Raw genomic sequence first — 16184 nt, forward strand, 5'->3', positions numbered from 1 at the left:
TGGTTCATTATGTTGTAATATCATTGCGAACAACAATTCCCTTTTGCAGTTTAGAAGTAATTGCTAGTCTAGAAATAACATACTGTCTGGAATGGCACATTAGTCTTCATAAACACATGATAAATGTGTGCACTATCTGATGACTGCACCATTGTTCAGTTGAACACTAACAAAATAACACTGATACTGTGTTTCCACTGCAGCTACCAGTCTCAGACCAGCAGTTGCAGTATGGCTTCCAGCCAGGCAGTATCCCATTTATACTGCATGGCTGGAACTCCAATTCTTCTGCCCAAGACACAGCTCTGCACACACATGAATGGAAGCACCTGAACTCTGCCAACAATTTTATTAACCACAGATGGATTTATAAAGAGTCCCCTGAGCATTTTTAGAGTCCAGTTTGACAATGCTCTCCAGTTGCATTCTGTTCATTGCTAAACCGAAGCTGTGCGAGACTACATCCTCCGGGCAGTCTCTCATTGCTTCTCTCTGGACTCAGGTCAGAAGCTACTTCTGGGCATTTGCATTGCTGTGCGCAAGCACCCAGAAACTGCTTTAGCTTTGAGTGCAAAAGCTGACCATCATTTTGCTCAGTTGCATACATTTAGAACCATTCCTGCTGTAAAGTGGAATGGTGTGGTTGAATGTGACATTCCATCTTAGTGAGGGATACAGAAAGGGAAACTTGAAAAAATGCTCTTGCACCAGCTATATTGTATTCCCTTGCTAGGTGATAATGTTGCACCATTGATCTGAGTTGAAGAAAGTTCTGTGGCCCACACCGCTTTGTTCTCCCAGCTACAGGTTAGATGTAGAGTTAAAAACATCTCCTGATGACAATAAATGGGGATAAAAATCTAAAGGTTTTTTGTGGCCTTTTTCACAATTGAAATAAATGTTGAATCCCCTTTTAATCTATGACTAAGGTGATGGAACATTGTTGCCCATGAAATTATCAATCCAGCAGCCTCCTTTTTCCCCTTTTGTTAATAGGTATTTAGTTATGGAACTGATGGATGCCAACCTATGTCAGGTAATCCAAATGGAACTGGATCATGAGCGGATGTCCTACCTACTGTACCAGATGCTGTGTGGCATCAAACACCTCCATTCTGCGGGCATTATTCACAGGGTGGGTATTCAGTAAAAGACAACCTCAGGCTTTGAGCTTGGTAGAACGTCACATCAAAGGAAATATGCATTGCTATGCTTTAACAGCTGCATTTGTACACGACATTAATTTTTATACAGTATATGGTCAATAAAATTACTTTAGGAACATGCACGACACTTTGTATTTTTAGATTTTCCACTCAATTTCATTGCTACAATTAGACATTTCAGATTTCATTCTATATGGTCTCAGTAAAATGAAGGACGATTGTTCTGGAGAATGCTCTTTAAAACTGCTGTACCCATGATTTTATATCTGTAATTTCAAAGTAATTACTGACTGCACATTCAATCTGGCTTTATCTCACCTGGATGTCGAGATGTTTTTAATCAAAATCAGGCAGATTTTCCCATGTCCCATTCCATCAGGCAGGAAGCCAATGTTGTGAGCCAGCTGTCTACCCAATGGAATCGGTGTTAGACCACAGTCATTCTCATTGCCAGGCTTAATTTGAATAATTGCGGCGAACTGTCAGTTGATAGGGGGAGGGGGGAAGCTGGAAGTCAGGCAGCTCCTCCTCAGAGTCAAGCTGAAAGTAAAGCCCTAAAGCTGCGAGGGGGAAGCAATCCCTGGGTGAAGGGGAAGGATTTTCACCCTGATATGAGAGCAGGAAAGGAGGCGGGTGGGCGCATACGTTCACGCTGTCGACCAGAGTGTTGGTTTGCCGACATCATCCCATCCCCAAGCCAGTTTCCTGCAAGTGGCAGGTAGCTTGTTGAGATGATTTAAAGGTCAATTAAGGTCAATAATCAGAGGCTGACTGAAATTTTCCATTTGGTCTGTGGGCCCCCTGTGGTGTCGGGAGCACAGAATCAGTCTGGAGGCATCCTCCTGGCGGCAGACTAAGGGACCAGTGCTCCACGATGTTTTTGAGGCCCCCCTACCTGGCTACAGCTGTGGATGCAGGTCACCTCCACAATTATTCAAAATTTTTTTAAGTTGCTGACAGGATTCCTCAAGATGGAGGTGGCCTTTCTCTTCTTTACCTGCAATGGCAGGCTGCAGTTCCTTCCATGCTGGAGGGCCTCCTATTGGCCTTCCAGCTGCAAAAACCTGCTCGTCATCCTTAATTGGACAGCAAGGGCTTCATCTGCCCTCTAATTGCCAAAATCCATGTCAGGTGACAGGGTCAGGACCTGCATTTGACACCAACATCAGGGTTCCAACGCAACACACAAATCCTACCCAGGATGTGGAAGGGCCAGCAGCAAATGAGAAGGTTTAATATGGAGCCATGAAAACATTTAAAAACTTTTACTCACCATTTTTAGAATGACCTGTAGCAACCCCTTTAAGTCTGCTGGTTAGGTCGCTTTTTGTCAAATATCAGTGGGTGGAGCATACAATCCTATTTTTGTCATAGGACACTGATTTGCATACCTTAATGACACACCCAACTAAAACAGGCGGGTGATCTGGTCACCCATTTCTAGGACCAAATGGAAATGTGGTGCACAAATTGACAACAGGAATAGGACAGTAAGTAATGCACTGATATTTTCCCTGAGCTGCCATCATGTTTCGTTCATAAATGGGGTCATAAATTAGCCCCTTAATATGTAAATTCTGAACGAACCCTGATGTCTATTGATAACCCCCTTGGTTGCTGGGTCGACCATGTTGAAATAGTCACATATATAATTCTTTCCTTTTCAAGCAAAGGTTTTTTATTTCTCCTGAGAACAGAACCTACATAGCAAGCTTGGACGTACGCAGAGGCCAGGCAATAGCAAAAACACGCATGCATACCCGTTTTTATACCCTTACTGTGGATCAAAAACCATCAAAATCACTAAACTACACCTCACTGGCCAATTTACGTGTTTACCGCATTCCAATCAAGGGGGCCTGACCTTGATCCCTCATACATTCAGCATTTCCGTATCTCTGGCTGTGGGTGTGTAGTATCCAAACTTAACTTGCTATCTGGGCTCTATTAACCCTTTCTTTTATATTCACAGGATCTAAAACCAAGCAACATTGTGGTAAAATCAGACTGCACACTGAAAATCCTTGACTTTGGACTGGCAAGGACTGCTGGAACAAGCTTCATGATGACTCCCTATGTAGTAACCCGTTATTATAGAGCACCAGAAGTAATTCTGGGGATGGGGTACAAAGAAAATGGTGAGATGCTTACTGGACAATCACATTGTTGTTTAACTGTGTAATATGCAGAATACATCATTATGTCATGCATATTTTGAATCATCCTGTTAACTTAAAAAAATGATTTTAAGACTTTAATGCATTAAAAAGAGCTACTTACCTAGTGATAGGACATGAAGTAATTGTTTTATCTAAAGGCAGATCAGTAATTCAAGTTAATGATCTGCAACACCACCCAGTCATCTGACTGAGAGCTGGCAAACGCATCTAAGAATTCATGTGGCAATTAATCAGAAGATTTAAAAGACTGGTTATCCCAAATAGTTTCTCTGGTTGGTTGCCATATGAACTCTTGGGCTACTTAGATGTACTTGCCAACTCTCAGTCAGGTGACTGGGAAGTGTTGCAGAATAATGAGGGATGGACGAAATTACCTAGCTGAAGAGTAGATATTGATGACAGCTGCAGTCCAGAACCCTGCCATATTGCCGCTTTAGTTGAAGGTTGCTGCGTGCTTATGAGTGGCACCATCACCATAAAGATGGCAGTGGTTCAGGTAGAAGGCCACCACTTTCTTAGGGTAACTAGGGATGGTCAATAAATACAGTTTTTCTAGTGATGCTCACATCTGGAGAACAAAATGCAAAAATGAATTCCAGGGGAAAAGAATCAGGGACAGGGCTTGCAAAGAAATATAGACGGATTCATTATACAATCTATGGATAGGTATAAATGTGGTTTTCTTCCCACCTGTTATTCATTTTCCTCCGGCTTTAACTTGCCAATGCCAACAGAGGAGGCAGAAGATCTGCCTGAAAACCTAAGCCAGTTTACTCTGTAATATTGAGATACAGGCAAGTGGATTTACTCCCAATTAATTTCCTCCTTCCCTGTGATTAGTACTTTGCCTCCATTTAGCACTTCCCACCACTCCCCCCAATGCCCCTGAAACGTTATTAGGGTACATTTTAACTACCAGACTGACCAGTAGAATGCGCCAGCCAGCTGCCCGCTGCTGCCCATGGGAGGCTTTTGAGGGTACAGTCTCAATACCAGGCTGCTGGCAAACTGTGGGCAATAACCAGTGCTCACTGCAGCTCTCTAGGTCCAGACTGGCTTAATATCAAAGGGCCAGAGGCCTACCTGGGATGGGTGGGGGGGTGGGTGGAGGGGGTAGGGGGCTGAACATAAGAACATAAGAAATAGGAGCAGGAGTAGGCCATTCAGCCCTTCAAGCCTACCCCGCCATTCAATAAGATCATGGCTGATCTGCCCCAGGTCTCAACTCCTCTTTCGGGCCTGCTCTGCATAACCCTCGACTCCCCGAGATTTCAAAAATCTATCTACCTCCTCTTTAAATACTTTTAGTGACCTAGCCTCCACAACTCTCTGAGGCAGAGAATTCCAGAGATTCTTCATCCTCTGAGAGAAGAAATTCCTCCGCATCTCAGCTTTAAATGTGTGACCCCTTATTCTGTAACTATATCCCCTAGTTTGAGATTCCCCCATCAGTGGAAACATATTCTCAACATCTACCCTGTCAAACCCCCTTAAAATCTTATATGTTTCAATAAGATCACCTTTCATTCTTCTAAACTCCAACGAATAAAGGCCTAACCTGTTTAGCCGTTCTTGATAAGACAACCCCTTCATCCCAGGAATCAGCCGATTGAACCTTTTCTGAACTGCTTCCAATGCTAGTATATCCTTCCTTAAATACAGGGACCGAAACTGTACACAGTACTCCAGGTGTGACCTCACCAACACCCTGTACAGTTGTAATAAGACTTCCCTATTTTTAAATTCTAACCCCCTAGCAATAAAGGCCAAAATTCCATTTGCCTTCCCAACTACATGCTGCACCTGCATGCTAATTTTTTGTGTTTCATGTACAAGAACACCCAGATCCCTCTGTACTGCAGTATTTTGAGGTCTTTTTCCATCTAAATAATAATCTGCCTTTTTATTCTTCCTACCGAAGTGAATGACCTCACACTTTCCCACAATGAACGCCATCTGCCAAGTTTTTGCCAACTCACTTAACCTATCTATATCCCTTTGCAGATTCTTTGTGGCCTCATCACAACATGCCTTCCCACCTATTTTTGTATCGTCAGCAAATTTGGATACACTACACTCTGTCCCTTCCTCCCAGTCATTAATATAGATAGTAAATAGTTGAGGCTCTAGGACTGATCCTTGTGGCATCCCACTAGTTACGGCTTTCCAACCTGAAAAAGACCCATTGATCCCGACTCTCTGCCTTCTGTGTGTTAGTCAATCCTCAATCCATGCCAACATATTACCACCAATACCCTGAGCTCTTATTTTGTGCAAAACCTTTTATGTGGCATCTTATCGAACACCTTCTGAAAATCCAAATACATTACGTCTACTGGTTCCCTTTTATCCACTCTGCTTGTTATATCTTCAAAGAACTCTAACAAATTTGTCAATCATGATTTCCCTTTCATAAAACCATGTTTACTCTGTTTGATTGCATTATGTTTTTCTAAATGTCCTGCTATTTCTTCCTTAATAATGGACTCTAGCATTTTCCCAATGACAAATGTTAAGCTAACTGGTCTGTAGTTTCTTGCTTTCTGTCTCCCTCCTTTCTTGAATAGGGGTGTCACATTAGCGGTTTTCCAATCTGCTGGTATCCTCCCGGAATCCAGTGAGTTTTGGTATATTATGACCAATGCCTCCACTATCTCTGCAGCCACTTCTTTTAAAACCCTTGGATGCAGGTCATCAGGTCCTGGCGACTTGTCTGCCTTTAGTCCTATCTGTTTGGCTTGCCCCTTTTCCCTCGTGATAGAGATTGTTACAAGTTCCTCCCTCCCATTTACACCTTGTTCATCTATTATTGTTGGGATGTTTATAGTGTCCTCCACCGTGAAGACCGATGCAAAATATTGGTTTAAATTATCTGCCATTTTCCTGTTCCTTGTTATTAATTTCCCAGTCTCATCCTCCAAGGGTCTCATACTTACTTTAGCTACTCTCCCTTTTTACATATCCATAGAAGCTCTTACTGTTTGTTTTTATATTTCTTGCCAATTTACTCATAATCAACTTTCTCCCTCTTTATTAGTTTTTTAGTCCTCAGCTGTTGGTTTCTAAAAAGTTCCTAATCCTCTGCCCTACCACTAGCTTTCACCACTTTGTATGCCTTTGTTTTTGATTTGATACTCTCCTTAACTTTCTTTGTTATCCACTGGTGGTTCATTGTTCTCATAGAGTCCCTCCCTCTGACTGGAATAAATGTTTGCTGAGTGTTATGAAATATCTGCTTAAAAGTCTGCCACTGCTCATCTACTGACTTTCCCATTAGTCTATCTTCCCAGCCCGCTTTAGACAACTCTTTCTTCATACCTCTGTATTTGCCCTTGTTTAAGTTGAAGACACTGGTTTGAGACCCGAGTTGCTCACCCTCAAACTGAATTTGAAATTCTACCATGTTATGATCGCTTCCCCCTAGAGGATCCTTAACTACGAGATCTCTTATTAATCCTATCTCATTACACGTTACCAAATCTAAAATAGCCTGTTCCCGGGTAGGTTTTTATTTAGAGAGACAGCACTGAAACAGGCCCTTCGGCCCACCGAGTCTGTGCCGACCATCAACCACCCACTTATACTAATCCTACACTAATCCCATATTCCTACCACATCCCCACCTATCCTTATATTTCCCTACCATCTACCTATACTAGTGGCAATTTTTTTTTTATAATGGCCAAGGTTCTGCAAAGTATTGTTCTAAGAAACAATCCCTGATGCATTCTACAAATTCGTCCTCCATGCTACCCTTGCCAATTTGATTTGTCCGGTTTATATGCAAATTAAAATCACCCATGATAATTGCAGTGCCCTTCTTACATGCCTCCATTATTTGCTGATTAATATTTTGTCCTACAGAGAGGCAACTCCTCGGGGGCCGATAGGTCACTCCCACCCGTGATTTCTTTCCCTTGCTATTCCTTATTTCCACCCAAACTGATTCTACATCACGATCTATTACACCTATATCATTACTCACAACTGTACTAATCCCTTCCTTTAATAACAAAGCTACCCCACCTCCTTTTCCTTTCTGCCTATTCTTCTGGAACGTTGAATATCCTTGAACATTGAGTTTCCAGTCCTGGTCATCCTGCAACCATGTCTCAGTGATAGCCATCAAATCATATTCATTTATTTCTATCTGTGCCATCAACTCATCTATTTTGTACACAAATGCTACGTGCATTCAGATAAAGAGCCTTAAGCTTTGACTTTTTACCATTTTTACCTACTCTGGTTCTAATTTCTGCTGTACTCTTGTGCTTGTATTCTCTGTGTCTTCCTGTCACACTCTGATTAATGTATGTTCCTTCACTACCCTACACCTCTGCTCTGTCGTTACTTTTTGACATTTTAAACTTCCCTTCATTTGAACCCTCCCCCCCACTATTTAGTTTAAAGCCTTATCTACAGCCCTAGTTATACAATTCGTCAGGACAGTGGTCCCAGCATGGTTCATGTGAAGCCCATTCCAACGGAACAGTTCTCTCTTTCCCCAGTACTGGTGCCAGTGTCTCATGAAACGGAACCCATTTCTCCCACACCAATCTTTGAGCCACGCATTTACCTCTCTAATCTTATTTACCCTATGCCAATTTGCACGTGGCTCAGGTAGTAATCCAGAGATTATTACCTTTGTAGTTCTGCTTTTTATTTTAGCCCCGAGCTGCTCATAGTCCCTCAGCAGAACCTCTTTCCTAGTCCTCCCTATGTCATTGGTACCTACGTGGACCATGACAACTGGATTCTTTCCCCCCCACTCCAAGTTCCTCTCTAGCCTAGAAGAGATGTCCTTAACCTTGGCACCAGGTAGGCAACACAGCCTTCAGGACTCTCTATCTTTGCTGCAGAGAACAGTATGTATTCCCCTCACTATGTTATCCCCTATTACAACTACATTTCTCTTTTCTCCCCCGACTTGAATGGCAGTCTGAACCACGGCGCTGTGATCAATTTGCTCATCCTCCCTGCAGTCTGTGCCCTCGTTCCACACTGGGAGCAATAACCTCATACCTATTGGATAAGGGCACTGCCTGAGGCTCCTCTAAAGCTAAATTCTGGATCCCCATACCTGCCTCACTCGCAGTCACACCCTCCTGTCCCTGACCAAGTTCCAAATTTGATGTAATTATTCTAAGGGGTGTGACTGTCTCCTGAAACACAGTGTCCAGGTAACTGTCCCCCTCCCTGATGTGTCGCAGTGTCCGCAGCTCGGACTCCAGCTCATCAACTCTGAGCTGAAGGTACTCAAGCACACAGTACTTGTTGCAGATGTGGCCACCGTGGATCACACCAGCGTCCACCAGTTCCCATATACTACAGCTGCAACACATCACCTGCCCAGCCATCTCTGTTCTATTTAATGAATTAATTTGGATCTCAGTATTTGAAAAAAAAAATATTTAAGTGTACTGTTAACCTGTAATGATGTCTCCTGATTTAAATCACTTGGCCAAAAGGATTGTTTCATTTGGGGCGGCTGTTGTGAAGTGGGGACTCCAGAGCAGCAACAGCCCACCCCATTCTTGTGGAGCTTGATGGAGCACTATTGCTCAAATGGATCCCACAAAAATAATTTTCAACGTACCTTTTTGGTGCCTCCTCTGCTGTGCCTCCTGGTAAAACTGGGTGGCACATGCACAGTCCAGGTTCCACCCAGTTACCTGTCATATTTAAATCAGACCCCTGTACAGGTCATAAGGACACAATTTGTATGTTAAAAGGGCCTACCCCCGAAACAGGTGAGCGTTCTGGCTGCCTAGAGGAATGCCTTTGTGGACAGTAGCCACATAAACAGGGTTGTCAGCCATTTTGGGGCCACTACCCCTCTGTTTACTCCAGATGGGCCAAATTAAAATGTACTCCATTGTGTGCACAAGTGCACATCCTGCTACTGCATGACGCAGCAGTTTGGTAGAACAATACACTGCACTACTGAGTTACCTAGATAGTAACAGTTTAACTATTAAAGTGATATATTCTTAAACATGTGCAACTGATTTATATTCAGCATTGAACAGTTTTCCATTGTGAGTAAAAATGTGAATAATCCTGAGTTATAGGAAAGAATAATAAGAACTGAAATCACTTCCAAGTCTTCATCAACAGGTCTAAGAATATCACTACAAAATCTCTGCAGTAGCATACTCTACCTTTAATTACAAGGCTAATTGTTTTCTTTATCCTCTGCATGTTTTGTATTATTTAAAGTGAACTCAAAATGTAAAATTCAAAATTCACAGGGAGAAGTGATATCCTGGTCTATTTTGTTTTCATTCTTACTTCTTGTGGGAAGGAAAAGTTTCTTGACAATTTTGCGTTGTCATTTGTATAGTATTTGACAATCTTGTATTTTAGATGATGGCAACCTTAAAAGAGCATAGAATAATGTAGTATTTCTGCACAGAGACAATTCTCCTAATTTTAATTGTTATTTGTCACTGGATTATCAAGTATTGTTCACCTTATTGAAAATTAATTTCAAGATTGGCATATTGACAAGTAAGTCTGGAATAGCTAGACCCTTGGTGGCGATCTATAGATACAAATATTTACATAGTCTTGCTGGGATACAGAACTATTTTTTGGAATTTGTTTTTAAAATATGAATTATTCATGATTATGCCAGCATCTAGACTCAACTGAAAATTTAACGATGAAAGGAAATACATATAAAATATTGATGAATAATTAATAATTAATAGAAATAATATTTGACAGATATACTGGTGTGGTAAAGAGGAAAGAGATGATAATTAGCTGATTTCTTTACATCCTGTTGTCTGAGTGAAACCTATTATTTAAGTTATGAGTTGTATTTACATTACAATGAAAAAAGGCATTCTCTGCTAATAAGCCACCAAAGGTGCTGCCAAACTCTATTTTCTATTCCCAACACATTGCTTTATGTTCTAGAGAAGTGTGACCTAGGATTATATCTTATTAATTCATTTAGTATCTTGGCTGCATGTTGTAATAAATATCGACAATTATTATTATATTGCACAGAATTTAGACTATAATTTCACCATAGACCTTGTTGGCACTTAGCTAAGAATGGCCAGCTAGTGATTTTAAATCTTTAATCTAAGCTTGTTTTTATTTGTTTTAAATCAAGGTGCAGCAAATAGCATCTAGTATTGGTGCATTGTCTTCATTAACACTCTTTTGAGTTTGTTTAACTTTCAGGATATTGGGTACATATCACCTGGGGCCTTCAAATAATTGTTACTTATTTTCTCATCCCTAACTGTTTTCCTCTTTTATATGATGTTTATGATGTTGATTATAATTTCTTTGTGTTATCACCCATTCTCTGAACTCATAGTGGATATTTGGTCTGTTGGGTGCATTATGGGAGAAATGGTCCGCCACAAAATCCTCTTTCCAGGAAGGGACTGTATCCTTGCGCTGCTTGCAGCAGCTAATCAGTGCTTTTTGATGCATATCTTTAACTCCTTAAGTTCAGATGAGTAAAGAATAAACTGTAAGCGACCGTGTATTTTTTTAATTGCACAGACATCTTGTAGTGCATTTTTCATGTGACAATTTGACATTAGAAATGTTTATTTCATGAAAACATTTAGTATTTGATGCAGAAATGTGGCAAGATATATTACATGCTTGTTTTTAACATACATTTGAATAAGTGTTGATTAATTATTCTACCTTCTAAAAATGTGACCAAGTGCTGTCCTTTAACCTTTAAGCTACTATTCAGTGTCCTGATAGAATCACTTTGAGAGGAGGCAAATCTTAGAATCTTCCCAAGATATTGATAGTTCTTCACATTCATTCTTTGTCTTTCATTAAGCTGCATTATATTTATATTGTGCATTATTCCTGACCACACAATCCTCCCAGCTAGGACACTCCATATAATTTCTTCTCTTCCACATCATTTTAGTTGCAATGCTTTTGTAGAATTTGTCGCAAAATTTTTTTTTTGAATGGCAGTTTAATTCAATCGTATTGCTTTCCTCTGAAGCTATTTTTAAAGCTGGGATACCCCATAAAGAAACTGAAGATGTTTTTAAAGTTACAAGTTAAACTTTCAGAAAACCATGCTTCTAACATACTTTGAATGGGAAATTGGGCTCTTTAGAGCCCATTATTTGGGCGCTATGGGCTGGATTTTGTGTAGGACGCATGGCACCTGCCGCCGGGGTGGTCTTTTCGTGTGTTCCTGGTGCCATCCTCCTGTCCTTTTACATCAAAGTTTCGCAAGCCAGGATGTAGAAAGGTTAAGTGAGTGGACAAAGATCTGGCAAATGGAGTATAATGTGGAAAAATGTGAAATTGTCCATTTTGGCAGGAAGAATTCAAACGCAGCATGTTATCTAAATGGTGAGCAATTGCAGAGCTCTGAGATGCAGAAGGATCTGTGTGTCCAAGTTCATGAATTGCATGAGTTTAATATGCAGGTATAGCTAATAGAATAGCATCATTTATTATGAGGGGAATTGAATACAAAAGTAGGGAGGTTTTGCTTCAGTTGCAGGACATTGGTGAGACCACAGCTGGAGTACTGTGTACAGTATTGGTCTCCTTATTTAAGCAAAGATACAAATGTGTTGGAAGCAGTTCGGAGAAGGTTTAATAGACTAAAAACTGGAATGGGCAGGTTGTCTTATGAGGAAAGGTTGGACAGGCTAGGATTGTATCTGCTGGAGTTTAGAAGAGTAAGAGGTGACTTAATTGAAACATATAAGATCCTGGTGGGTCTTGACAGGGTGGCTGTGGAAAGGATGTTTCCCCTTGATGAAGAATCTAGAACTAGGGGTCACTATTTAAAAATAAGAGGTTGCCCATTTAAGACAAAGATGAGGAGAAATATTTTCTCTCAGCGGGCCATGAGTCTTTGTAACTCTCTTCCTCAAATGGCAGTGGAAGCAGAGTCTTTAAATATTTTTAAGGCAGAGGTAGATAGATTCTTGATAAGCAAGGGGGTGAAAGGTTATCAGGGGTAGGCAGGAATGTGGAGTTGAGGTTACAATCCAATCAGCCATAATCTTATTGAATGACAGAGCAGGTTTTAGGGGCCGAGTGGCCTACTCCTGCTCCTAATTTGTATGTTTGCATGTATGTTTGTATGTTTGGTGCTTTCTATAATTGTTTCAAGTTGCAAAAGGCTGCAGGGTGTGACATGGCAGATGCTGAAGGGCTTTTTGTTGACTTCAAGGCTTCTGCACAAAGCAGTTGCTCCCAGATATGGGTACAGTCATAGGCATTCCCCTTGGAATACAATGTGACTTGGGGAATGAACAGAGGCTATGCAGAGCAGAACAAGCTGCTGGAAGAGGGAGGAGGGTGGTCATGGTGGGGAGGAAGGTGGTCATGGTGGGGAGAAGGGCTTTTAGCAGGAAACCATATCTGACCAGGATAATAAGAGAGCAATTCTTCTACCTGTGAGGAACAATGTGTGAGACATCTGTATTTCAGTAAGGACGTGAGTAAGAAAGTCCTCACTAAAAAACTGCCACCTGCTGCAGCCACAACAGCATTGGCAGTGGCTGTGCAGGTGACCTGGCTGGAGCAGGCAATATTTGCAGCATCTCCCAGTTTGCTGTCCACTCTATTCAAAGAGAGCTAATAACATTTCATTCTCTCTTGCCAGAGACAAACAGGTGGAGTGAGTGGATGGCAGGCTTCCCCTGGTGCTAGGTGCCATTGACTGAATGCACATTGCTTTGTGAGTGTTGCATGTCAATTTTGCCCCATACCAGAACTTAAAGAGATTCCACTCCTACAACATCCAGCTGGTGTGTGACTATTGGCACAAAGCATGTAGGTCAGTGCCTGGTATTCTGGCAGCAGTCATGATGCCTTCATTCTTTGGCACTCCACTGTTCCGGCTGCATTTGAGCCATTGTGGCAAGAGCTATCTGCTGATGACATGGCTGATGACTCGGGTGCAAACCCAGGCACATGTGCATAGCATGCATGCAACAAAAACCATGCTGGCACACAAAATGTGATAGACAAGGCTATTGGTGTGCTGAAACAGTGCTCCCGCTGCCTGGACCACTCGAGAGGAGCCCTGCAGTACTCGGCTGATCGGGTGACAAGATTCATGGTGGTGCAACCTCATCAACATAAGGGGCAGCCCTTGCCACCAGTAATATGACGAGAGGAGGAGAAGGATGAGGAAACCTAGACGGCTCCTTTTCTGTCTGTGAAGAACTCATCGAACTGCGATACCAGTAAACACAACCCAAAATCCCCACTCACCAACTGTCCCACACCTTACCTTCCCTCTGTCACTGACCATCACAGCATCCACTTATCCATAATGCAAAATTAAAAGCCACCACAAAAAAAAACATTCCAAAGCAAATTTATATATGAAACTATGCTATATTGCATGCAAATGTCAACTGATCACCCTTGTGCAGTCCCTTATTGCCTGACTTGTATGTGCATTTGCTTGTCCCAGTGTCCTGTGCAGTGCTACCCCAATGGCTGCAGCGTGGCTGGTGGAAGGCTGCTGACTTTCAGTAGAGGAGGCTGCAGGTGGCCTTGGAGGGCAATCTTGAGCAGCTCTGGACCTAGAAGGCCTGGCTTTGGACTGCACCATCTTGGCATGGACTGTAGCAGTCTGTGCTGACTGACGGGCAACAGCAAAGGCGCTGGCAGGGTAGGAGGATGAATGCTATATTCAAAAGAGATGACAGCAGGTCTATGTTCCATGGAGTCACTGCCATTCCTGCAAGACAGAACCTCTGCAATTCTAGCAAGCTGTTGGAGTACATTGTATTCTTGCTGGACTGCTGTGACACCTTGCAAGGATACAATGTACTCCAACAGATTACTAGAATTGCAGAGGTTCTGTCTTGCACATTGTAATTCACAGCCATGATGACAGCAATCTGACCTTGCATGACAGCAGTCTGAGCTTCCACTGCAGCGCTCTGATATTGGGTGGCCGCTGCATCATTGTTTGGTCCAGAAGTGTGTGAATGGAATTGCCCACCAGTTCCATGTTGGAAAGGATGGGCTCCAAGTTCTGTGCAAGGCCTTGTGCCTATTTGTTCCTTGACATTGACTGCAGGCTTTCTGGCAGGCTTGCCAATTCACCAAACATTTCTATGTGCATACCTTGCAGTGTTCCACTGTATGCTGCCCCATCAAAATCCTCATCTAAGTCCCCTGCAGTGGAACCCATGTGCGACATCATTCTCCAGTGAGCTGACACCTGCGCTAGTCTTGCTGCCCACTCTGGCTACAGTCCACTCATGCGCAGTGTTTCATCACATGCAGATTCTGCCTCTAGTCTATCCTCTACGATATGCACAGTGTCAGTATATAAGCTGATGGCCACATGTGTGAAATTAAGTGTCAGTACTGTGTTTTCATCTTCCCTCTCTTCTTAGTGTTCCTCCATTGTGTAGCTAGGCTGAACCTCTTTGGTATCTGAAAGGAAAATAGCACAAGGGTAAGGTTGGTGGGGGGGGGGGGGGGGGGGGGGTGGTGGTCAGCAAGTAAGAGGGTGTATGCTTACACCATCTGCAGCTTGTACATCAGAAGAGAGTGTGGGATGAAGTGGAAACGGGATGTAAGAAGGAGGATTAAGTATGTGGATACCATCATCCTTAACGGTTTCAGCCCCGACACTGGCCACGGCCTCAGCAATGGTCATTCCAATAATGACCACCACCATCTCCTCCATGAGGGTTAAGACATGCAGGTGCACCTGTCAGCCTCCAGTTAGCTCCTGCTCCCCTGATAGTGAGTCCCCTTATTCTGCAAGAGAGAGGGAAGTGTGTTAGTACATGTGGTGGAATCTGTTTGGCTGATGTGGCTGTTATGGTTGAATAATTGGCAGTTTGTGCAAGCTGTAAGATGTGGGTGTGCGGTTTGCAGCAGTGTGAAGTGTGTGAGTGTGACGTGAAGCTATGACTGTCAGGGTTTTGTCCTGATTGATAGAGATTATAGGTAAGTGAGTGATGGAGGTGGGGTGATGTGAGCAGTGGCTGAGGCTAGTGTTGAAGTTGGTGAGATATGGCATTTGAAAATACATTCACTGACCTTGACCACTCGTGTGAGCTTTTTGTGGCACTGAAGCCAGGTCCTCGGGGCTTGCATCTTGGTATTGACCACCACAGCTATCTGGTCGCACTGCCTTCTGAGAGTTTATCTGTAGGGCCTCCTGGCACCCTGTGAATACGGCTCATCTCTCCTCCTCAACCAAGACATCCCATGCAGTGTCGGAAAAGATTGGAGCATGCTTTCCCCCATGTTGTGCCATTATTACATCTTTTTCCACATCAGAACTAGTTCCAGAATGATTTCGAGCACTTGCTCCAGCTTCAATGCACCTCCCCTTTAAAAAGTGCAGGCTAGCTTTAAGTGGTGCCAGCCACTCATAATATTGGCCCCTGCTGATTTGTCCAGCCAATGAACATCACAGTTAATGCTGGCTGGATGCAGAGCTCGTTCAAATGAGCAGGCAGCATGAAGTTGACATGCTGCATGCAATGCAATCAACACTTGCGGGTTAATTGTGCAATACGATCCCTGTGCCCGTTTTCAGGGGCTGTACAATTTAGCCACCTTTCTTTCTGAGATCTTGTAGTTTATCCACATGAGATGTGTTCACATACTGTACTAGATCCTGGCAATCCTGCAATTTGCTCAGATTTGTCACAAGAAGGAGCTTTAAATACAAGAAGAATAGAAGTGCAATGAAAAAACGCTGCCCATGGAAATTATGAAGTCAATATGTAACACAAATAATAAATGGAATGTTTAAAAACATAGAAACATAGAAAATAGGAGCAGGAGTAGGCCATTCTGCCCTTCGGGCCTGCTCCGCCATTCAAAAAAGATC

The 16184-nt window shown here is 42.6% G+C and overlaps 1 protein-coding gene across 6 annotated transcripts in view; it reads left to right on the plus strand.

Moving 5' to 3' along the window:
- Positions 1 to 16184, plus strand: part of mapk10 (mitogen-activated protein kinase 10) — a 260364-nt gene that overhangs the window by 172708 nt on the left and 71472 nt on the right. For 4 of the 6 annotated variants that reach the window (XM_068014895.1, XM_068014977.1, XM_068014988.1 and 1 more), the window contains 2 exons: positions 997 to 1135; positions 3139 to 3304. In XM_068014895.1, coding sequence (XP_067870996.1) covers positions 997 to 1135; positions 3139 to 3304 — 305 coding nt within the window. Of the gene's footprint in view, positions 1 to 996; positions 1136 to 3138; positions 3305 to 10682; positions 10755 to 16184 lie in introns of all 6 variants that reach the window. The other 2 variants (XM_068015005.1, XM_068014958.1) reach the window with 1 other exon arrangement.

The sequence above is a fragment of the Heterodontus francisci genome, chromosome 1 (assembly GCF_036365525.1).
Source record: "Heterodontus francisci isolate sHetFra1 chromosome 1, sHetFra1.hap1, whole genome shotgun sequence".
NCBI classification, from domain to species: domain Eukaryota; kingdom Metazoa; phylum Chordata; class Chondrichthyes; order Heterodontiformes; family Heterodontidae; genus Heterodontus; species Heterodontus francisci.